The following is a 23,384-nucleotide window of genomic DNA, read 5'->3' as shown; positions in this document are numbered from 1 at the left end:
CGAGGCTGAGCAGAGAAGGGGCTGAAGGCACTGGCGTTTGGCACCGGCGTGGATCGGAGCCCTGCTCGCATCCTGCCCGGGGACAGCGGATCTTGCCGAGGGGGTCAGCCAGCACAGCACCTGGTAGCCCACTCCGCCTCCCACATCCTGCTGGAATCACACACGGCAAAATGTCAACAGTGTTTATTGCTCTCAGAGAAGCTCTGCTGGCCTCCGACAGGGGATGTTTGAGGTCTTCTGATGCAATCTCTGATCTTTTTTGTTAGGGATCCACTTTCACACACCGAGTGATTGCCACAGGATATGAGCTCTACAGGATCAACAAAATGTGTTTTCACTTGGTGGAGACTGAAGACACTCAAAGCACTGTCTTCAGAATAATAGAAATAAAAAATCACATATGCTGCCTTCCACCAGAGGCAAAAAAATCCAAACTAGGGCATGGATTGAACCTTTTTTCCCACGTGTCAAGTGCTCCTAGCTGGGTGATGGGCAGGAAGTGGGATGGGGCTTGGAGAAACCTGGTCTAGTAGAAAGTGTCCTTGCCCATGGCAGGGGAGATGGAACATGATGAACATTAAGGTCTCACTGAACCCAAACCACCCTGTGATTCTATGAAAGCTCCATGGCAGTGGTTTATGTCAAAAGCTGTATCTCACTCTGAAGCACCTCACACTGCCCTTGTGAGAGATCTCCTGGTGCATAAGGACTGTCCAGTGTGCACTGGGCACCCCTGTGCCTGACCAGCACCTTCTCCAGGGCATGAGTCCTCACACTCCTGCAGCTCTGTTATGAGAAGGCTTCCTGGAAGCCAAGGCCGTGATGCATGTGGACACCTCCATGCACTGGAAAGTAAGTCCACACAAGCAATTTTCATGAGCATGTTTGTTGCATTCCTAGGGACATCACAAGCCCTCCCTCTCAGGAGAATGTGGTGGCTGGGACAAGGGTGAAGGTGACTGGAGCAGAAATGGTCAATCAGAGACTGTGAGGTAGTGCCACGTCCTCCACATGTTCCTCATTTGCCTTTTCAACATTCCCTCCCTGATCCCTGCACTAATGCTGGATCCCCAGTGGAGTCATTGATGATGTTCTTGCGCCCCTCCTTTCTCCCACGCACCTCACAGATTTTGGAATATCCAGCTGGGACAAACACAACATGTTCCCTGCCTGTGCAAGAACTGCTCCAGCTGGCTCTTCCAAATGCAGCCATGCCAGCCACAGCTCAGACTTATCTGATGGTCACATGCAGCAGCCAAAGCCCTGAGCCCTTCCCACAGACCTTTCCTGCCATAACTGGAAAGGCCTGGGCTGTACTGGGGAGCCAGCTGGCACCTGGCTGGATGCGTGGGTAGTCCCAGAGCCTGAGATGTCACCAGCAGCTCGGGTGATGAGCTGTGCAGCCCTTCCCATGGCGTCACTCAGCAGACTGGTGTGGGTGGCACGTGGTGGCCTCTGGAGAGGTGGTGGCCTGCACCCTCCTCTCCCTGGGTCTGTCACTGTTTCATGTCTCCCACAGTCTCACCTTGCAGAGCCTCACACAGACTGTCTGACCTTCATCACCAGCTTGGCACCAGGAGTTACCTGACCTGCTCCTGAGTCATCTCTGCACCCAGCAGGGAGCAGCAGCCTCCAGAAAATGGATGTGCCTGCTGCTATCCAACCCAGTCATGTGCCGGGGAGCTGCTTTGGAGCTCCCCAGGTGGGAATTGGCTGCCACTGCTTCAGTCCTGCACAATTTCCTCAGCCACATGCTTGGAAGCCTAAGGGACCCTGATGGGACTGGCCTAAGCAACCACATCCCAAGCTCAGCCCCACTCCTGAAGAGACCTGGGGCACTGTGAACCTCCTTGCCTCTCCAGCATTTTGTCCTCCTTCCCATCCAGCCTCACCCAGCTGCAGAAAAGAGATGATCTCCCAGTGCATGACCCAACCACCTCACGGCAGAATTGGAAGGGCTCCTGGAGCCAGGCCACTGGAGAGGAAGGACCACTCCCTGTACTGGAGCTGCTCCAGGCTGGAAGGAGAGACAAGTTGCCTTGGCTGCAGTAATTAAATCCTTCACCCAAATGAGAGAGAACATGCCATTCTCCCCAGTCTCCCCACAGAGCTGCAGTGTGCAAGTCCCTGGCATCACTAGACAAGCACATCAATCATCCCCCAGGTGGGTTAGGCTGGACTTAAGTTGCTTGGGTTTTGTCCTTGCTGTGTCTGAGACTAGGCAGGGCTCCCAGCTCCTCTGGGTCAGCTGTCCAAAAACTGCCACACTGACCTAACCTTTTGGATCTGCTAAACCAGGTCTGAGCACCTCAGCCTGTCTGCTCTGAACTGGGGGGAGCAGGGAGAGAATCTCTGGTGTAGACTGACCTGGTTTAGACACATGCTTGTGCTCACCAATGCACAAAGGCTGCAGGTAGGGCAGGAAAAAGAAGAGGCAAACCCGTGGGAGACAGGACATTTGCCATCCTGCAGCACCAAGAACTGGGTATGAGTGTGTGTTATTTACTGAGACAGCACCTCCTGCCGGGAAGGGACAGGTGTTTCCTCCAGACCAGACTAAAATATCCCTGGCATTCCCCTGTCTTGGGAAGAAATTCTGGTCCTGTTAGCTTGGCTCAGCCTGTGTGGGATCAAGCACCATTAAGAGCTCATTGGCTGCGCACCTGGCCGGGTCACCTCCATCCTCCTCAGCCCCACCAGTTCCCAGTAGGTCTCCACTGGTGAAGGAACCTCCGCGGAGGATTCCTCTGTGCCCAGGGTGCCAGCACGGCTCTGCTGCCCAGAGGCACCAGGCTCTCTCCCTGCCCAGCCTGCTCCCATCTCATCCCCGGGGACCCAGGGGTGTTCAGGACTCCCACAGCCCCCCCTCCCCCCTAAGGCAGCCCCCCTCGCCGGCAGAGCTGCATTCCCCCGCCTCTGCACCGGCATGGCTCGGCCTTTCTTCCTTTTCATGCCTTTCTCCCTCCCTGAATGCGCTTTGCTTGCTTTGGCGGCGGGGCAGGGAGAGCCGCTCTCCCCCCTCGCTCCCGGGGATCCCCCCGGCAGATGGGGCCGGGAGATGAATGTGCACACAGCGAAGCCCTAAGAGGATTTGCTGGTGCCCCTTTCATTGCGAGCCTTTGTGTGCTGCTCCGCTGCGGTGGGACGCCCCCGAGATCTCCCCCGGCTCCTCTCTCTTCCACTCCAGAAGAAAAGAGTGCCTATAAAGGCCTTGTTTGTCCGACTTGTTTGAGAGGACCATATTGCTGTAGGTGCCGCGGGTCCCGGCTGACAGCGTCGCCCCTTTGAGAGCGGGTGACGCGCGGCTCCCTCCTGGGAGGGTCCGAGCGGGCGGCTTAGCCAGGCGCTGGGAAAAAAGGTTTCAGTTGCATTTCAATGTCCATTGAACCCTGAATCCCCGGCGATGGTTTTTCCAGAGGCTCTGCAGACAGACAAAGGCACGGAGGAAGAGGCTGGGAAGATGCTTAGCGTCCAGCAGTGGGTGAAGGAGCTGCTCCCCCCCCCCCCCCCCCGCCAAATCCCATCCCGGTAAGCTGAACAGGGCTTGCAATGCTGCTTTTCCAATGACATCTAGTGGTGAAGCCAGGGAGGGAGGAAAACGTCGGCTGGGTTTTCCTGGCTTAAGCGCGGCACCTCCCGCTGCGGCGTTTTGCCCTTTGTATGGCAGCAGACAGCCCCCAGTGAAAAGCGAGGCACAAACGAGCTGCACAACAGCCTCGGCAGCCCCGGGATGCCAACCAGCCCACCCTGAAATGTGCGCTGCTCCCTGCGCCTCGTCCTGGATTTTCAGGGGCCCTGGAGCAGAGGCCTGGGCTGGAAATGGAGGTGCTCGGCAGTACCGCTGTCCCCTGGTCTGTGCTCCAACACATCCCCATGCGTGCTGCAGCTGCTCCCAGGCAGGTATGTGCCACACCGGGCAGGCCTGGGAATATTTCCAGTGCAGGCAGAGTGCTGGCAGCAGCAGGCGCAAGCAGTGACCCTGAAGCACAGAATATGGCTCCAGGGATGCTCGCAGGGTATCTCACCCCAGCTAAGGTGGCCCCCAGGACCTATGGTGGTCCTGACAGGGGGATGATGGCATGGCTGGGGCTAAATAACAGCCTGGGCTGCTCATTGTTTAACCAAAGTGTATTAAGATGTCAGGAAGAACTTCCACACCTCACCAGACACTGGAAACCCCACTCTGGAGAGCACAACTGGAGTGGTTGGCCATGAATGTCTCCACTACAGCATTTCAGATCCATTTCTTATGGCTCACTGCACACCAGAACACCCACACTGCTGGCCCATGATGATGGATGTTGTCCAAGCCAAAAGGGACCATAGAGCCTAAATCCTCTCCTCTTCTGTAGCAGATCCCTGCTACAGGGTACCCAGAGCAGCTGTGGCTGCCCCTTTCCTGGAATTGTCCAAGGCAGGGTTGGATGGCACTTGGAGCAAGCTGGTCTGGCAGAAGGTGTCCCTGCCCATGGCAGAGGATGGAACAAGTTCTTCCCCAACCCAAATAATTTGGTGATTCTCTGACTCAGCATACGATGCTGAAGAATGCACCTGAGGATGCATCAGGGAGTGAGAACTTCAGGATCATGCTGACAGCAGGACAAAGAGATCAGAAATACAGATGCAGGAGGTGGCTTTGATGGTCCTGCACAGAGGCAGAGCAGCTGTAACCTCCAAGGATTTTCACAGCTTGTGCCCAGAGCCTGTGCCACACTATGAGCAGCCAGATGTGCAGCTGAGCCCAGCCCATTGAGCTGGAGGGTGATCTTCAGCTGGAGGATGACAATTGCAAAAGGAAACCCAGGAGGACATTCCCTGTCTCCTGTGACTGTGATTCCAGCCCCTCTGAGCAGTCCTATACAAAAGAGATGCCACAGCAAAACCAGGATCAAGGAAAAGCCCACCCACCTTTTACTGCTGGGAAAGAAAAACTGAGTACAACCCAGCAGACAAACAGCTTTTAACATGAAATACATTGAATCCAGAGTCACAGAGGCCAAAATGGGTTAATAATAAATTGGTGATGCTTCCATCTTCCCGGGCTCAGGGTGCTCCAGTGCTCTGGATCTCTAGATCCAGAAATTCTTGGGGTCACCTGTGCACAATGTTCTGGCACATCCAGTGCTCCTGTACTGGATTTTATCAGAGGTGAAAGAAAACGAGGGGAAAAGCAGAAAAAAATGGAGACAGAATCACACAGAACATGAGAGATCAGATCCTTTGTGGGCCATAGGATGAGGAAGAAGCCTTTCCAAAGAAGGAGAACAAGCCTCCTGGATAACTTTCAGGTCACCTCTTCCTTCTCAGTCATGCTGTCTGTCATCCTCTGAGGTCTCAGCCTGGAGACCAGGAGTGTCCCTCTCCTTGGCTTTTTGGGACATTCATTGGTCAGGCTGCATATTGGAGCTGGGAAGGAAGAGCTGCTACAACATTTCCCAAACACTCCTGACATTAGTTTCTCCTTCAAAAAGGCTTTTCTTTCCTCTCTTTCCCTGCTCACTGAGGACACAAGTCTGAACAAACACTGATAGTTTCAGCTCCTTGCTCTCCAGCTGCCTGAGGGACCTGAGCAATGGAGGGGGAGACTGAAGGACTGAGACAGAACTGCCTGGACTCATCCTGAGCCTGGGGCCAGAGCTAGAGCAACTGTGGTGGATCCACATGGATGTCAAAAGGAGAAATCCATCTACTCCTGGCCATCCAGCCCACCCCAGGAGACCATTCAGTGCTGGGGAGGCCAGCTGATCCTTGCCCTTCTCCAGGGAGGAGGTGCCCAGAGTGACCCATGTTCTTCCCCCACACCCTGAAGGACCATGCTTCTCTGCAGGCAGCTGGTGACAGCAGTGGCAGGACCCCCTTGGAGCTCTGCAGAGCTCAGGTTCGGCACAGAGTCCAAGTCTCAGTGGCTGCTGGGGGCTTCCCAAGCTGGTGCCAAGTATCACCTGGAGATCTCCAGGAGCCAAAACTCTGCACAAAGCCCTGATGTTCCCAGAGCCTGACTCTGCCCAGCCCTCATGGACACCCCCAGGCTGCAGGACTGGATGTATGACACAGGGTCACCTCACACAGCAGAGGACATCAGGCCATGCAGCCCATGGCAGGGGTGCATTGTCAAGTGTCACCCACTCAGGGAAGGGCAGGGCTGTCCAGCTCCCTCCCAGGGATGTGCACGGCTGTGCAGCTCCCTCCTGGCTCCCCTGGAAGTGATGACCCATTGCTGTTCCAGACAAAAGTCCCCCTGTCATTTCATGGGAGCAGAAGGGAGCACTGGGCAGTACCACACAGCTCTGAGGAAGCCAAGACAGCAGGCTCACAGATATTCCTTGTTTACTAACCAGATGGGAATTCCAGGTATGTGTCCATGCATGCTGCATACATTTCCCTGTGGACCCTTCTTCTTCACGTGGCAGTGTCTTTGCTGTGCTGTGGGCTTCAAGCTGCCTTACGTGATTATTTTTCCCCCTCTGTGTGTAAATGTGAGATTTTTGGGCAGAGTGAGGCTGTTGAGTGCAATCCTGGCCTCTTCCACGCCGGTACTGCCTGCCCACCGTGTGCATGGCTCTGGCCCTGGCTGCTGGAAGCGTGTTGTGTGTGCTCTACAGGTGTTTGTGTGGTTTGTGTTGGTGCCTGTGCCCTGTGTGATAATTCAGTGAGCCTCCAGCCCACTGTGGGTGAGGCACATGGATCCATTTGTGATGGGATGGGGCTGAAGTTTCATCTCAACCTCAGCCAGTACAGCCAACCAAGGGCTGGAACCCACACAGGGCTCCAGCGAGGCAGACAGGACAGGCTTTGGAGAGAGCAGGGCTGCTCCCCATGTGGGGAAACTGAGGCATTCGGGGGAGAGTGTGGGTGTGCCACTGATTTGTCCCCAGCCACTGATTTGTTCCCAGATACCACCAGAAGTCATTAGTGGAAGAAAAAAACGCTTGCCATTCCTTTTTCTTGGAGAAAGCCTTTGGAGAGGAGAGCAGGGCTGTGTGAGGCTCTCCCAGAACTGCGCTGTCACAACTTCAGCGTTGGTTTGGGGATTTTGCCAAGAGCCCGGTCCTGCATCACAGCAGAGGATGCCCATCATGGCAAAGCATCCCCATCCCGGCACAGCATTCCCAGAGTGACAGAGGATCCCGCATGGCTCCTGGTCTTAATGGCTGGGGGACAAACCCGAGTTCATTGTGGTGCATCCCTCAAGGGGTTAATGACATGCACTGGGCCAGGCAGGCCCAGGCCGTGGTCTCACCCGTCCGTCCTCCATTCCCTTCCGCATCCCCTCCCGCATCCCCTCCCGCATCCCCTCCTGCATCCCCTCCCGCCGCTCGCGGGGCGGCACCGGGGAGATGCTGCTCGGAGCCGGGCGCATGAGGGGCGGGAGGCAGCGGGAAACGGAGCGGAATGAGGCGAGCGCCGACATCCAGGCGATCTGTGCCTGGAGCTGAAGCAGGCCAGGCTTCTCACCCCGCACATCCCCATGGAAACCTCGTCCCCGCCGCCCTGCCTTGCACCCCCTCCCGACTGTAGGTCACCGGTGGCCGCGCAAGTCCGGGGGACCAGGGGAGCTGTCCGAGGGGTGCTCCCCGACACCCAGGGGCACCTGCCGAGGCTGCTAAAGCTGCGAAAGCAGGGACTGAGCCCTTCCTCCTACCCCCGTCGGCATCCACCCTCTCCGCAGCGTTAGGAATCCCCGGCAGCATCCCCAGGCAGCATTCCCGGGGCTCATCCCCGGGCAGCATTCCCGGGGCTCATCCCCAGGCAGCATTCCCGGGGCTCATCCCCAGGCAGCATTCCCGGGAATCATTCTCGGGGATCATCCCCAGGCAGCATTCCTACGCCTCGGAATCGAGCCCCGGGAGCATCTCTGCCCCCCTGCTCCAGCTCTGGAAGGATCCCAGCCCCTCGATCGAGCCCGGGTTACGTGGGGTGCCCCACCACGGGGGGCTGCAGCCGCGGGATCGCCCCCACCCCACCCCGGTTCGGTGGTCTTTCCTCTCCGGCGCTCCCCGCCCAGCACGAGTCCCCTGAATGCTCCATTTGAAGCTAATTCCGGCTGAAATCTGGTTTGCTTTCCAACGTTGCTGCTTTAAATTGGAGAGATTGACCTTGTAGCAGGAGGTGACATGCAGATGCACATCAGCAGCCCGTCAGAGCGGCGGCGGAGGCTGGGGGGGGTACGGAGCCGCCTCGGGGACACGCCAACTATTTTATGAGTAATTTAATATCTGGAACACAGACTTTTCATTCCCAGAGATCTTCTGGGGAAAGAAAGAGCCTTTCTGAAACCCCGCGAAGGCTGTTCTTCATAAGGAGGCAGAGCAGGAAAAAAAGGGCTGGGATTTAACTCCTTGGTGGCCAGCCAGCGCAGAGCCTCCAGGCTCCCGGTCCCTGGGTCCCTGCGGAGGGCTAGGGAAAGCAGAAATTCCCTGCGCACCTCTAAGTGGAAGACAAGCCAGGCTGTGTTGCTCCAGGCAAAAGAAGCAATTGCTCCTTTCCATTCAAATTCAAGCGCAAACCTAGGTGAGGATGGGGGGAACAACCTTAACAGCAGTCTTGAAGTGAGATTTCAGGTTGGAGCTGATGTCTGAACTCCCTTCCCTGCCCCAGACTGGTTTCTGCTGTATCAAACTTCCCAGGAGGCTCCCTGGGGTTGGGACCACCCTCCAGTGGAACCAGTGGGCCCAGGGGACCAATGCAGAGAGCTCCTGCCCTGCTGACAATGTGTCACCTGTGTGACCTCAGTGTCCACCAAAGCTGCTGTGTCCTGTTGTGATGCCTGTGACATCCCAGCAGGCACAACCCAGTGCACTGTCCCAGTAATGCCTCTGCCCAGAGCATTCAAGCACCTTGGCACAGCATGAAGCCACACAGGGATTCCCATATAGCAACTGATTGATATTATGGTTTGGAGAAGGGGAGGGAAGGAAGAACACAAAAAACCCAGTATTTCACTCCACAACCTGGCCCAAGGGCAGAGGAGATGGTGGAGAGCAGCCACCAGCCTGGCAGCAGCAACTGTGGCTCAGAGCTGGGAGGCTGAAGGGAAGGAAACGCTCGTGGGCTGTTCAGGAGGGAGCTGCAGGGAAGGGAAAAGCCTCCCTGCACTGAGGAGCAGTGGCATCAGCTACATGGGAGCTATTTGGAGGGGCTGGCATGGGAAGCTGATCCAGGAGGCCCTGTTGGGCAGCCTGGCTGTGGCTGGTGCTGCCAGCAAGGACCAAAACCAAATAAGGATGGTTTAGGAAGGGCTCTTCCTTGGTTGGAGCAGGTACTGGGAACTCCTGGGCTCAGTGCAAAGAGAGCAACACCTCAGCAATCTCCATGATGTTTGCTGGTGATGGTAGACCAGACAGTGGCACTGACATCCCTGGCTCCAAATCACTGACAAACAGCATGGCTGTGCTTTGATTCCTCCAGCCCAGGTTCATTTCCATGAACACTGACAGGCACACCCATTTTCCACCTCATCGGATCCTGCCAGAGTCCTGCTTATGCCAAGACTGGAGCTTTGGCACAGAGAAAACCTCCAAACCCCCAGTTAGATAATGCAGAAGAAACCTCCATGTGATTTTCTTGCTGGTCCCTATTGCTCTGTGCCTGGGAGCAGGAAGATTTTAACTCCCTTGGTTCCCTCCCTGTCCCGCTCAAGTGGCCTCCAATACAACAGACCAAATTCCCCCACAGCTTCTTGGCAAAACACTGGCATCCCTAAAACTCCTGAAGTCACCTTGAAACACCTTCTGCCCCAGCTTCAGCACCTGCTGGGAATCTGGCGGCCTCAGTCCTGCCCTTGGGGGTGGCCTGACACCAAGGTGAGGTGAGGGAAGGGCTGTGACTGGGCCCTGGGGAGGGACTGCAGCTGCCTTGAAAAGAAACCCCGAAGGGAATGACAAGGAGCAGAATGTACGTGTCAGGGGACAGGTTGGAACACACACAGAGCACAGGGAGTGTGCAGGGGCAGGGGGAATCACACAGGGCTGGGTGTGCACAGGGGGAGTGTGCACACAGGGGCGAGTGAGCACACACAAAACAAGCAGGAGTGCGCCCAGAGCCCCAGGTCAGCTCTGCCCACCCTACGTGAGGACAGATCCTGCAGGTGTATTTCCTGGTGCAGCCATGCCAGGTTGAAGCACTGGGCTCAGGCACCCATGGAGAAGGAATTAATTAAATATACAAATTGGCCCTTTCCTGGGTGCCAGTGGCCGTGGTGCTGCCCTGACCCACCCTTACCACCCACAGCACCTGCCTCCCCCCACCCAGGTTTCTCTCCAGCTCTCCTGTTAATAGTTGTGTTGTTCTAAGATTGCCTGTTTCCATGGAATAATGCATCCCAGACCGAAGAGCAGGGCAGGAGATTCAGGAGCAGGGCTAGGTTGGTCCTGCTGCTCCTGGGAACAGCAGGCAGGACAGGTGGGACTGCCAGCACAGCACCCAACCACCCTTTGCTTTTGGGCTTTCCCACTGTGGCTCTGAGCAGCACAGGGGGCTTGGCATGGGGACTGATTGCTGCACACAGGAGGAAGCAATGCCAGCTCCTGTGCAGGGAGCCATGGCAAGGGACATTCTGTCTCTGGCCTCAGTGAGTGCTATAACAGCTTGAGAGGAAGGGGTCTCTTCAGCTGGGGTGCAGGCTGTGGCATTGGGGCTTCCTACAGGGTCAGAAACGTGCTGCCCACCCTGAGCTGCCTGGGAAGAACTGAAGGGTGGTGTTGCATGGATCAACAACAGCTCCAGCACCCTCTGAGCCCCTTTCCTGATCCATTTTGGATACCCAGAGGGTGTAAGTGTAGTGGCAGCCTCGGGGGAGCCGCCATCTCATGGGGCCACTGCCAGAGGTGGCATTGTTGGGTGCTGGCTGAGACCCATGGGAGGAAACGATGCCCTTTGTACCTCTGGGCAGCAATGCCCTCTGCACCTCTGCACCTGTGGGCAGCATTTCCCTCTGCATCTTTGGGAAGCAGCTCCCTCTGCACCTGTTTCCCAGCTGTGTAAGCACTGTGAGCTGCACTTACAGCTGCTGGTATTGCACTGCCCTCTGACTTTCCCCAGGCATAGCCAAGCCCTCAGAACACTTTTGGCTCATACTGGTCAGACATCTCTTTTAAAAATAACCAGCTGTTGTCCTTACACCTTTTCAAAAATCAAAAATTATTATATCCATTACCTGGAAAGGAAGAAAGCTTCACCTTGGTGTTTAACAATATCCAAAGTCCCTTCCTACAGAGTTTCTGCTGCCAGTGCCTGTCTGCCATGGGATTGTCCCATGCCAGAAGAACTTTGCATTTGTCTCCATCAAATATCAGTGGGTTTCTGCCAGCTCATTTCCCAGCCTTCAGGGCTCTTGGAATGGCAGCCCTGGCCTCCAGTGTATCTCTGTTCCTTGGTACAGTGTCTCCTACCTGCTGAGGGTTCAAGAGGCTCAGGCAGTGTATGCTACCAGCCCTTTTTTGGGTGTCAAACATCTCCTCTTTTCCCCCACCTGCCTTGTCCAGCTCGGTTTTATTTGTGATGCTGCATCTCCAGCTGTGAAACACCGTGGGTTTGGTGGCTGCGCTGTAAGGGCCATCTAGTGCTCTGGCACAGGGGAACTTCAGAACACAACACCAACGCCTGTGCTCAGACCTTTTGAGAGCAGCAGAGCCTGGGGAGACGCGTGGCTGCACCCCGCGGGACAGACGCCACAGGTTTTGCTGCAGGAAGGATAAAGCCACGAGGTGGAGCGCGGATGCTGCCGCTGCCAGGCGAGGGCTGAACCAGTCTCCAGCGCCACCTGCCGGCAAATGGCCCTGGACAGGAGCCCCGAGCGGGTCGCAACAGCCTCGGTCACTGTCCTGCTCTGCGGCGGGGACACCTGAGCAGCCCAGAGCTGGGGGGCTGGACTCACCAACAAACCTGGAGAGCTCAGGGGTGACGCTCCATTAAATCCTGCCCCTAGCACAGTCACGTCTCTCAGACCTTTTATCATCATCCTTTCCATCCAGACCCTTTCAAGTCCCAGACTCTCACAAAAATTCCTGAATGCCCCTGTCCAGGCCCATGAGATGGGCTGGGGGCTGCATGCAGCCCACCCACACGGGTGCAGTGCTAGGCTGTTACCTGCCCCGGGGCCAGGGCTGTCCCTGGGCTCCTCAGCTTTAATTCATCCTGGGTCCACAGCTCTGCTACTCATAAGGAGCAGGCTGGGAGGGCTTGACTGTGCTCCAGGACATGGAACACAGTTCTGTGCTGGGTTTTGGAAGCTGTACTGGGGGTGTCCTCCACATCACCCCCATCATGGCATCCATTTGTTTGGCCCACACTGACCTGCCCTGCCTTGTCACAAGCTTTGACAATCTTCTGTGGGTATTTCTGTCACCACCACCACCCGAAAAAAAGTCTGATATAGGTTGGTGTCCTCAGATCCTGCCACTGCCAGGACTCTCCAATACAGCACCATCTCCAGCATCTCCCTACCTACCACCAGTACCCAGTGGCCCCAATTTTCCCACTATGTCATTGTCCTGCCCCTTGCTAAAGGCTGAGCTCTGCATCTCCATGTTTTCCTAACCCTGGGCTGGGACACTTTGGGTGGCTCTGGACAGAGATACTCAGCCTGGTCGGCAGTAGGAGCTGCATGACTTGTGTGGCTCTACTCAGCAGTAATGAGATGCTAATTAGCCTGGGCTGCACCCAAGAGGGCAAGAACCAGTGCCCTGGTTGTGTGAAAATTATTTCTGAGGAAAAAAGCAAATCCTATCCAGAAAGGGATCAATAGTGCAAAGAGCTGTCATTTATTATGCAAGAATGGCAGCAGTGTGCTTCAAGCACCAATTTGGGAGCAAAGAGTTTCCAGGGGAGTCCTCAGCTCTTCAGGGACAGTAGAGATTGGCCACAGACACATCTCCAGTGGGCTAAGCCTCAGGGAAGATGAGGAAGCCAGAGAAGATGCTGTCAGACCCTTCCAGCCCCACCAAGGAGTTCTTCTCTGTTGGTTCCAGCCAGACAGACTCGTTCATGGCCATCTTGAGGACCACACCACCCGTGGTGACCTGGAAACTGTTATGCACGTAGTCACAGAAGGTCACCACCCTCTCGCCCCTGCCCTGGCCCTTTTTGATGTTGAGGCACAGGTTACCCCGGGACGTGACGTGGTAGGTGAAGTAGTAGGTGCCAGGCACGCGGCAGGTGAAGCGGCCGTAGCGGTTCTCGTAGTGCTCCTGCTCGTTGGTGAGGATGCGGTCGAAGCGGATGGGCTGCTCCCGGCGGGGGAAGGAGCTGATGCTCCTGGCAGCAGAGAACCCGGACTTGAAGGTGACCTTGTAGTCGCCGGGTTCTCCCACGGGGCCAGGCAATCCTCTGCCACCTGGTAAGCCCATTATACCTGGGATGCCAATGGGACCAACCTTCCCAGGCTGTCCCGGTGCTCCTGGGACTCCCCGATCCCCTCTCCATTCTTCACTGTGGCCAGAGGGTCCTAGGAAAGAGGAGGAAAGTCACTGTGGTCACAGCCAAGCCCCATTTATCTGCAGAGAGGGAGCATAATCAAGGAAACCTGTCCTCGGTGTGGGTCAGGGGAGACTCTGCCCAACAGGCAGGTGTGACACACCTTGCTGTCTTCCCCCTTCTTCCCCAGTTTCCTTGGGGTTCTCCATCATCCCCACCTGACAAGACCTCAAAGAACTAGTGGAAATGGGTTGCTTTCCCAGGACCATGTACCTGGCACTATCGTTCTCTGCTCTTGGCTGTCACAAGACAGTGTTTTACCCACCTGCAGCCTCTTCCTTACCTTGCTCACCCTTTGGGCCATTCTCCCCATCCTTGCCATCGCTGCCAGGCTGTCCTGGTAACCCTGGGATGCCTGGGATGGTGCCGTAGGTCCTGCAGAGTGTGGCACTGGCAGGCTGCCCTCCAGTCAGGCAGATCAGCATAGCCCACATGATCCACATCTGTGGGAGCATGGAATGGTGTCAGAGGCTTTCCTGGGTGGTGGGAGGGCTGGGGAAGGCACTCTGAGCTGTTCTGAAAGATGGTGACTGCAAGCAAGTCTGGGTAATACCATCACGGAGGGAAAACATCCTACTGCTGAGCCAAATTCACTCTCCTGCTCACTCCCTGGAGTAAAGAACCACAACCCTTGGGCAAGGCAGAGTTTGTAGTCTCTCGTCATTCTTAAATCCCCAGCTTACAAGTGCCCACAGCTTCAGCCACATAAATATTTGGGACAGGTTATCTCAGAGATCTGATGTCCTGTTGTGGTGTGTGTCCAGTTCCCAATTGAGTTATCTTCCCTGTTTTGTATTGTTCTGTGATGATTCCCCTGGTTACAACCCTATACCCAATTCGATGGTTCAGTCCTGGTTCCCCCTTTCCCTCGAATGGTATCCTCCCTGTCTGGGCTCGCTGCCAAGCCCTTGTCTCCACCCCCGTTCCCCTGGCAACTGCCCCTTTCCCCTCCTCCAGAGCCCCGTTCATCTCCTGAAACCCCCCCATCCTTCCAGAAACTTCTCCCTTCCACAGGGGGTGATTGGGCAGGTGCCCTGAGCCCCTCCTTCGTTCGTGTACCACTTGTTGCCACCCCTGTCAGTCATGTTGAATTCCCCTCCTCAGTTTCCCCCTATTGGTTATTGTACACCCCTTTATATACTGCTTCTCCCCCTTTTGTGTTGTCTTTTCCCGCCCCGATGCAGTGGTGTCTTTTCCCGCCTGGACGCGGTGGAGAAATGATACATTAAAACCACTGAGCTACACCGGGCGGGTCAAGACCCTCTTTTCTCTCAGCTTCTCCGCCTTGCCGCTTCTTTTCGATACTGTTGCTGCTGTCCTGCCGAGGAAGGCGCAGCCCGGACGTCCCTGACGGATCTGGGTAGTGCCCCCTTAGCTGCTAGCTGCTGCTGTGCTCCGAGCTAGCCCCGGCCGCCTTCCCCCCCTGCTCGGACGGGAGGGAAGTGCTTTCGACACAGCACCGCGGCAATGTCCAATGTGACCATGCTTCTGCCTTGCAGGAGAAATTCCCCATCTCATCTCAGGACCATATTTGCAGGGTAAAATCCTTACCCAACCAGAGCAGTTTTGTCATCTGCAAGGGAACAGGCCTTGCCTTCCACCAGCATGTCTAAGGGACACTGCCAGTCCTTGAAGATGGTAATGAGCCCCCAAACCTCCTTCCTCCATCCCACAGGTTCCCCTTGCAACCTGTCACGCAGCTGCTGAATGCCAGAGGCATTTCTGTATCTAACAAGCTTCACTGGGACAGTTATCTGTGCTTCCATGCCTGGGGTCTTACCTTCTTCCTGCCCTTCCTGCCCAACTCCTTCCCCCAGATTCTGGTGTGGGCGCATGTGGATAAGCACTGGGCATTTGGGGGCTGGATCTGGACATCACAACACCCCACACACCACTCCCCCATCCCAGGTGGATTTTCCCAGCGCTGAAGCTCTGGTGCCAGCAGGACAAAAGATTGGTGAGTTGGATCCTCCAGCCACAGCCATTCTGATTTGGGTGCCACAGGAACAAAGACCGATCCACAGGCTCCCAGCCATCAGAAGACAAGAGCTTCTCAGGGGAGGAGAGCACTCCCAGGGCACCTTTCAGACTGATGCACCTTTCAGTCCCTGATAACCCTTCTGTAACTCTGCCATCTCTGCTTTTATGTTTTCCTTCTTCCAGGTGGAGCAGGATGGGTCAGGGTGCCATCAGGAACTTCCACCACCCCAGCCCAGCACCTCCACCCCCAGTTTCTCTCCTGCCCCAAGCCACAGGGAAGTGCCAGCAATGCAGGTGACTGTCACCCTGCCACAGTTGGGTCCCCCATGTGCTCCTGCCTGCGGGGGGAACCTTGGGCTCAGTCTTGCTCTTACCTTGAGCTCCTTGTTCATCAGGTGGGGAGATGGCCAGTCCTGCTCAGAAATGCCCGAGAGGAGAAGCAGAAGTTTGCTGCAAGGGTTATTGTGAAAGGATCTGGGACACATCCCCTTTTTATCTTTAGCTCCTGTCCTTTTTCTGTGGCAGTTTCAGATCCTCCATGAATGCTGTTGTCAGCTGAGCAGGACAAGCCATCCCCAAATAGCACCCCAAGCTCCTCCAGCCACAACTCTGCCCTGCAGGGTCCCTGGGTCCTGCTCAGGGGTGCCTTCTATGAGCAACACTCTCCAGATGAGTTTAAGGTAACCCATCAGAACCGCAGAAATGTGCATGCACTCAGGCAGCACTCCTCAGGCTGCTCCACATGCTTCCAGCTCTGCAGGCCCAGGGGATGCTGCAGGGTCTCAGCATCCATCACCTTGAGTCCCTGTCCCTGACCCTCCTGAATATTGTGCATGGGAGGTGATTTTACCCTGTGGGAAAAACATTCCTTGCTTTGGCTACTGCCTTGTGGAAGTGAAGTACAGGACATTTGGAGAGGAGACTGCCTTGTTCCACCCTTCAGTGTGTGACACCAGGAGAAATCCCTGCAGGGTTTTGGTGGGCTCTGCATACTCCACAACCACGAGCTCCTTTGGTTTGGCTCAGGAAAGCCAGAGAGCTTCCCCTGCCCCATCCTGGTAGGGACCCCAGGGATGCCCCAGCCATGGTGTTTGGGTTTCCTTTGCAGTCTGTGCCCCTGTAGAGCTTTGGAGGGAAAGGAAATATCAGGGTCTTGCTTGGATGAGTCTTGGTGCCCTCTTGATAGAGGCTGTGTGGGGACACAGGAACCATCCTGTTCCTGCACCAGCCAGGGGTCCCACGCCCATGCAAAGCCAGGTGTGGGTGGGGTGTGGTGGTCTCTGATGCTGGTGAGCCTTGGGGACATGCTGATGAGCCTTGGGGACATGCTGATGACACACAGATGGCCAGATGTCACGTGCACATTTGTGCACACCACAGGGAGGAAACAACACACTACACCAGGTGCACTGGGGAAGGTTTTATTGACACTTTCCACAGCCAGGTCATGGCAAAGGGGCTGCTGCAGCCTGTGCCAGGACACCTGGCTGAACCTGAGGCAGCCCAGGTGGGGAGAAGAAAAACACAGGGAGACCTTTGAGGTGATGTGGGGTTAGCAGGGGGGATGCACATGGCAGTGCCAGCAGGACCAGGAGCTCAGCACCATCCCTCTGGGTGCAGATGTAGCAGATGTTCCTGTTCCCCCTGTGCAGTAGCTACCAGGGCTCAGCCCCCAGACTGAGGTGAGGGGTCTGGCTGCTGGGCTTGATGCCCTCCCTGAAGAGAAACTGGGAGCATCAGGAAGAGCCCAGCAGCGAGCAGTGTGTTCAGGGCGGGTAAAAGACGCTGGGGTGCTGGGGTGAGCTCTGCTGATCCTCTAGTCTGGGAAGAGCAGGAAGCCTGAGAAGATGCTGTCGGAGTTGGCAATGCCCACCATGCCATTGTAGTCGTTCACTTCCAGCCAGATCTCGTCAGCAGCAGCCAGGTGGAGCAGCGTCCCCCCCGAGCTGACCTGCACCATGTTGGTCTTGTGGTCGCAGAAGCTGGCCATCCTCCTCTGGTTTTTGTGCAGGACAACGCAGAGGTTGGCTGTGTGAGAGCTGTGGAAGATGAAGTAGTAGACCCCAGGGATCCTGCAGGTGAACTTGCCCGTGGTGGTGTCATAGTCGTGGTTGGTGTTGGTGATGATGTTGTTGAAAACCACGGGGACGTTCTTCAAGGGGTACTGGCTGGTCTGCCTCGTCACTGAGAATGCTGACTGCTGCTTCTGCTTGGAGCTGCCTGGCAGTCCCGGGGGCCCAGCACTGCCTGCCTCCCCAGGGATTCCCATTGGACCAGGGGCCCCAGGGGGGCCAGGCTTGCCTGCAGGGCCAGGGGGGCCTGGTGACCCTTTCATGCCCTTGGGCCCTAGCTGTGTAGAAGAAGCTGGGATACCTGTGGGGTGGTGGGGTGTGAAAGGGAGTCAGTGTCAATGGCAGGATGTGGGGAAAGGCTTATCAGCCCCTTCCTTTAGGCAGGAGAGTGCTGTTGCCTCTTCCACCTGACTACAGAGGATGCTCTCCACATCCAGCAAACCCAGGCAGACCAGACATCGAGGACTCAGTGCACCCCTGCAAGAGCCCATGTGGTTTCCCTCTTTGCTCACTCACCTGGCTCCCCTTTGGCTCCCTTCAGTCCATCCCGGCCATCCCTGCCTGGTATACCTGGCACGCCTGGCAGGCCTGGAGCTCCATAGCAGCTGTGAGGGTCTTCTACAGTCACAGCAGAGCCCAGATTCAGGAGGAGGAGGGTGAGGGCCAGATAGAGCTGCTCCCAGAATTTCTTCTCCATTTTGGTGTTCTGTAGCATGGAAAGTGAAAGAAAGTGCTGGAGTGAGGGGGGACAGCAGGTGGCTTGCAGGACATGGAGAAAAGGAACCTGGATACACCAGGAACACCTGGATGGTATGTGTGTGTCCTCAATGTCCCACCTATACACACCACAGGACAGTGGGTAGGTGGATATGTGGAGCTGGGCCCCAGGCTCATCTCCAACCCCAGGGCAGCCCCTGATGGCACAGCGTGTGTTGGACTTTCAGTCTGGATGGTGCCATGAGGTCTGAGGTACCCATGGCCAGCCCCAAGCCCTCTGAGTCCAGGGTCCTCAAACCCTGGAGATGCACACACCACTACAGACTGTCACCCCATGCTGCACCGAGGCTGGAACTCCCTGCACACAGCTGATCTCCCTCCTCCTCCAGCAACAGCCTGTCCTGGCTCTGTCCATCAGTATCAATCCTTCCATCAGCTGGTGAATCCTGTCTCCATACGCACGCAGCCCGTCAGTGCTTCTGCCTCCGTCCTTTCCTCCTCCTCCTCCTTCTCTCTCATCCACATCCTCCTCTCATTCTCCCCCTCTCCATCAGTGTGCCATGCTGCTGGACCCCCAGTCCCACCGTCGAGACAGGGACCCTGCAGCACCTCTTACCTTTGGCGGGGACCAGGGCAAGGATCCCAGGCAGCCGATCCTGCTGGGCATGTGGTCACTGCCAGCACAGCGCAGTGGGCGCGGCTCCCTGACACCCTCATGGAGGAAGTCACAGAGTTAGGAAAGGGTAAAGGGCCCTTGTGAACACAGAACCTGAGCTGTTCCCAGCCAAATTTCACATCCTCCTGCCTGAGGCTTTCTGCTGAGACAGCACTTTCTTGTTTTCCAGCGAAACCTGTATTGGTGCCACTGCAACAGGAAGGGCTGGAAGGAAAGAGTGGGACACAGCTCAAAGAGATGTGGCACAACTCCCCAATGCAGGGAATAGCCCTCCCCAAATCCCCTGCTTTCCCTCTTACTTCCCTTGTTTCTGAGCAGAAGGGCAGCTAGGGAGCAGAGCCTCAGGCCAGCTCCAGGGGACTGGAGATGCCTGTGGCACTGAGGGGCTGCTGCAAGGTCACTGCCTGGCTCTGACGGAAGATGCTGCACCCCTAAATAGGACTGGAAAATGTTTCCCTTTGAGAGTTTCTGATCTGCACTTTTCCCCATGCCCCACCAGGTTCTGCTGGGTGCTGAACTCGGTGAGGCCCCAAGATCCCTCATTGGGGTGTTGCTCCTTGCAGGTGACCCAGCCTCCTCCTCATTGCTCCAGGAGTGGAGATATTTGAGTGGCCAGTGTTTGTGGAGCAGCTCCCCTGAGGAGCAGTTCCAGGGCATGGTATCTGATGGCAGCTCCACCACCATCACCTCACAACCCCATCTGTGTCCCAGTGTCCCGGTCCCTCCTTGCTGTAATGCCAGAGGACACAGCTGCCTTTTGCCTTCCTGGGAGAGTCTGGGTGTCAACTTGGGACCAGGAGGGTGAGGCACAGGATCTGCTGCCTGCGTTTTCACCTGCAGGACAGCTACCTTGGGCTCAGCAGAGAAGGACACACATAGCCCTATCCCAGATGTTTCTTATTCCTCCCTGGAAGTGTCAGCTCTGATTGGACGCTCCATTCCTCCCTGTCCTTCTGCATTTGCAGTGCCAGGGACAAGCTGGAATCACTTCTCCCCCTGGCAGCTTGGGAAGGGGTCCAGGATATTGATGGTTTGGGGAAGATGCATGAGTAGAAAAGAAAACCCAAGGAGTAGTGGTAGAAGAAGCATTTATTTATACTGATGGGGAGGTTGTGACAGGATGTGTCCCAGTGCCAGGAAGGCTTTTGCAGTGGTTAGTGGAGCAGAAGCAACAGCAGACAGTGATTTCCCACTCAGGAGCAAAGACCCACAGCTGGTGACAACTGGGAGTGGAGCTTGAGTGCCCAGGAGGAGAAAGGGATGAGAGTCCACAGCCTCCAGGACAGTGCAGGCAGGCTCAGCATGGAGGTGAGTGCTGCAGGGTTGACCCCACAGCTTGGCCAGTTGTGACACTGGGGAAGCACAGAACACTTCTGGATGCTCAGTCTGGAACCATCCCCATGCGCTGTGGCACTAAAGCATCCCACACACCCACAGGGGAGCAGCCAGGCAGGCAGACACCCCACGATGCTGTGGGAGTCTCTCAGGCCGTCTCTGGGGACACCAGGAACCCGCTGAAGACACTGTCAGCCTCAGAGCCGCTGTAAATGGAGCTGCCCTGGAGAGGGTTGGTGGTCAGGGACACGATGTCACCCTCGGCCAGGCTGAGCACGCTGCTGCCTGAGTTCACCTGCAGGATGCCGCGGCTGTTGCTGTCGCAGAAGCTGACCACACCCTGGCCGTTCTTGGTGATGCTCAGACACAGGTCTCCACTGGACACTACCTGGAAGGTGAAGTAGTAGAGCCCGGGAATGCGGCAGGTGAACTTCCCGGTCTGGGGGCTGTAGGAGTTCTCCTGGTTGGTGATGATCCTGTCAAACACCACTGTGGTGCCTGCGTACGGCGGGGACAGCCTGGAGGCGGAGAAGGCGGGACGCGGGTGCTCAAAAACATTGCCAGCTTGCCCCTTCTGCCCTGGTGGCCCTGGCACCCCTGGCATCCCCGGAGGGCCTGGTAGGCCAGGTAGGCCACGCATTCCTGGTGGGCCAGGATATCCTGGTTCGCCTGCATCCCCTTCGGGTCCCTTGATGCTCGGGCCCAGTGCTGCTCTCCCTGTGGAGAAGTGGGGAGGAGAAGGAGTTCATGGACATTTGGCATCTCCCACTCCCACAGCCTGGGATGCTCCGACCAAGAGGCTCCCAGGCCCCCAACATCCCCAGCTTCCTCTTACCTGGCTCTCCCATGTCACCCTTCTGCCCTGGCCTCCCATCACGGCCAGGGACTCCAGGGGAGCCATTCTTGCCATCCGGTGCCCTACACACTCCGTCCTCCAGCAGGGCCATGCCCAGCACTGCTGCCAGGATGCTGGCTGCCAGCAAGAATCCAGGTTGCATCCTGCTTCCTATAGAACAGGGATGAATTGGGGATGGAGGCAAACACACAGATATGCAGGTGCCCTCATCAGATGCATCCACAGATTTACTGAATTGTCCAGTATGGATAACCAGACACCACATGCAGGAAAGGGTTTTGAGGCTGTGTGATCCAAAATCACTGATGGGACTGAAAATCTCTAGCATGCCTATGGAGAAGCTCTAGGATTAGAAAGCCCAGGACATGGAGCATGGCACAAACCCTTTCCTCCCTGTCCTGGGCATGGGTAGGGGCACCTCAGATGCCTGTAGAGGATGTTTATTCCAGTTTAGGGGGAGAAGCACTGCTGTGTGGGGCAGTGGCCCCATGGGATAGAGGGCACAAGGGAGGAGAGGATGCAAAGACACACAACAGTGCTAAACAGGAAAGGGAAAAAGAGCAAATGGTATCCAAACCTCCAACATGCAGAGCTGGGAGAGAGAACATGGATCTATCCCAAAATCTGAGGTTCTCAGCCTCAGACAAGTTTGCAGAGCTCAGTAATGTCCACAATCACACAGAGCAAGGACAGATTCCTGCAGATTCCTCTTTCCCCCGCATCATCTTCTCCCTGTTTTTCTACTTTAAACCCTTGTGGAGGGGGAAGTGAAGAACGAAGGAGGAGAGAGAGCAAGGACTGGAAAGTGGTGGCAGAAGAGGAGACTGTCCCCAGCTGTTTGTGGTGAATTACCTTGGTGCAGAGGCTGAAGACAGGGCAGCATGAGCGGCTCTGTTTGCTGGAAGCTCTTCTCTGGGAGTAGGGAGGAAGAGGAGAGGGGTGGGAAGGATGAACTTGCATGCACTGCAGTTTGCCTGGGTTGGAGAAAGGATGTGTTGAGTTTCACTTTCTCTCTAAGAGAGAGAAACTTGTTCCCCTTTCCATGCTTGACTCTGGCTTTACTGGAAACAGCTTGGTCAGGGAGAGTGCAGCACCACTGGGTGCCTAGCAGCAGGGGCTGGTGGTGACTTGGCACAAAGCAACATGACTGGAGGATGCCTGCAGGCTGCAGAGATGGCAGGAGGGGACAGGTGATGGGAGTACCAGGTGTCACAGCCACCCAAGGGATGCTCGGGGCAGGAGATCACCCTTGGAGGCTTCTGCTCTGGGTGATGGGCAGAGTGTTTGTGACTTTGTCATGGTGCTGCTGGGTGCTGACCCCTCCAGATGCCCACCTTGGTACTGCACTTGGATGGAGCAGGATCCAGCAAAAGGATCATCAGTGCCTGTGTGGCTCAGCTGGGCCTCGAGGATTTTGGTTGGATATTAGGGAAAGATTCTTCCCCTAGAGGGTGGTTGGGCACTGCCCAGGCTCCCCAGGGAACAGTCATGGCCCCAAGGCTGCCATAACTCCAGGAGTGTTTAGTCAATGCTCTGAGACACAGGATGGGATTGTTGGAGTGTCTGTGCAGGGCCAGGAGTGGAGCTGATGATCCCTGCGGGTTTCTTCCAACTCAGGATAGTCTGTGGTCCAATGATCTCCTTCCTGCTGCCCTCACTTCAGTGCTTTGGGGACCTGGTGATAAAATAAAATAGAGTGGGAAAAGATGAGGGTGTCTGGCACTGATGATGCTTTCAGTTCCCTTTGGGTAGCTGTGCCTCACACCAGCCAGATCTGGGCAACCCCAGGAGCTGTGTGTGCCCTCGAGATCTGCCAAATGAAACACCAGCACCTCCTATCACTGAATGCAGGGAATGAGTCCAGGGGAGCACATTCAGCTCTGCTGGAAAAGATCCCCCAAATGACACCCGTCCCCAAACCCCATCACATGGGCATGGGAGGTGCCAGAGTGACTCTATCAGGTGAACATCCTTGGGACCCTGGGGACCACCCTGGACCCCCCATGGGGGACACAGTGGGCAGTGAGGAGGGGCCTTCTCATCCATGTCCCCTTGAGCGTCCTTTCAGGAGTCCTGTGGCAGCTGCCCTGGCCTGGAGCAGGGGCTCAGGGGAGGATATCCAAGGAGGGTGGATGGTAAGCAGACCTGGGATTAGGGTGATTTCAAAGTCCAGGGGGGTTGACAAACCCCCTATCCCCTCCGCCCTTTGCTTCCTGCATTCCCAGGGGAGGTGTTGCATCATTTCCAAAACAGCTGAAAAAGGCAATGACCAAAA

The 23,384-nt window shown here is 56.2% G+C and overlaps 3 protein-coding genes across 3 annotated transcripts; all 3 read right to left on the bottom strand.

The window, feature by feature from the left end:
• Positions 1-12,738: 12,738 nt before the first annotated feature.
• C1QB (complement C1q B chain) lies at positions 12,739-15,964 on the bottom strand. The gene is made up of 3 exons (XM_009099384.4): positions 15,828-15,964; positions 13,757-13,916; positions 12,739-13,444 (listed from the first exon to the last, which is right to left on the bottom strand). The coding sequence occupies exons 1-3, from the start codon at positions 15,936-15,938 to the stop codon at positions 12,882-12,884; spliced, it is 834 nt and encodes a 277-aa protein (XP_009097632.4). The 5' UTR covers positions 15,939-15,964; the 3' UTR covers positions 12,739-12,881.
• An 894-nt stretch (positions 15,965-16,858) lies between these two features.
• On the bottom strand, positions 16,859-18,989 carry C1QC (complement C1q C chain). The gene is made up of 3 exons (XM_009099383.4): positions 18,859-18,989; positions 18,042-18,231; positions 16,859-17,826 (listed from the first exon to the last, which is right to left on the bottom strand). Exons 1-3 carry the CDS (start codon positions 18,907-18,909, stop codon positions 17,270-17,272), a joined length of 798 nt encoding a protein of 265 aa, XP_009097631.4. The 5' UTR covers positions 18,910-18,989; the 3' UTR covers positions 16,859-17,269.
• Positions 18,990-19,989: 1,000 nt separating this feature from the next.
• C1QA (complement C1q A chain) lies at positions 19,990-22,116 on the bottom strand. The gene is made up of 3 exons (XM_050982672.1): positions 21,962-22,116; positions 21,089-21,259; positions 19,990-20,970 (listed from the first exon to the last, which is right to left on the bottom strand). The coding sequence occupies exons 1-3, from the start codon at positions 21,990-21,992 to the stop codon at positions 20,402-20,404; spliced, it is 771 nt and encodes a 256-aa protein (XP_050838629.1). The 5' UTR covers positions 21,993-22,116; the 3' UTR covers positions 19,990-20,401.
• Between the last annotated feature and the right edge of the window lie 1,268 nt (positions 22,117-23,384).

Source organism: Serinus canaria, chromosome 21, assembly GCF_022539315.1.
Source record: "Serinus canaria isolate serCan28SL12 chromosome 21, serCan2020, whole genome shotgun sequence".
Classification (NCBI taxonomy): Eukaryota; Metazoa; Chordata; class Aves; order Passeriformes; family Fringillidae; genus Serinus; species Serinus canaria.
Note: the sequence above shows the minus strand (reverse complement) of the source record. Positions and strands in the feature narration are given on the sequence as shown.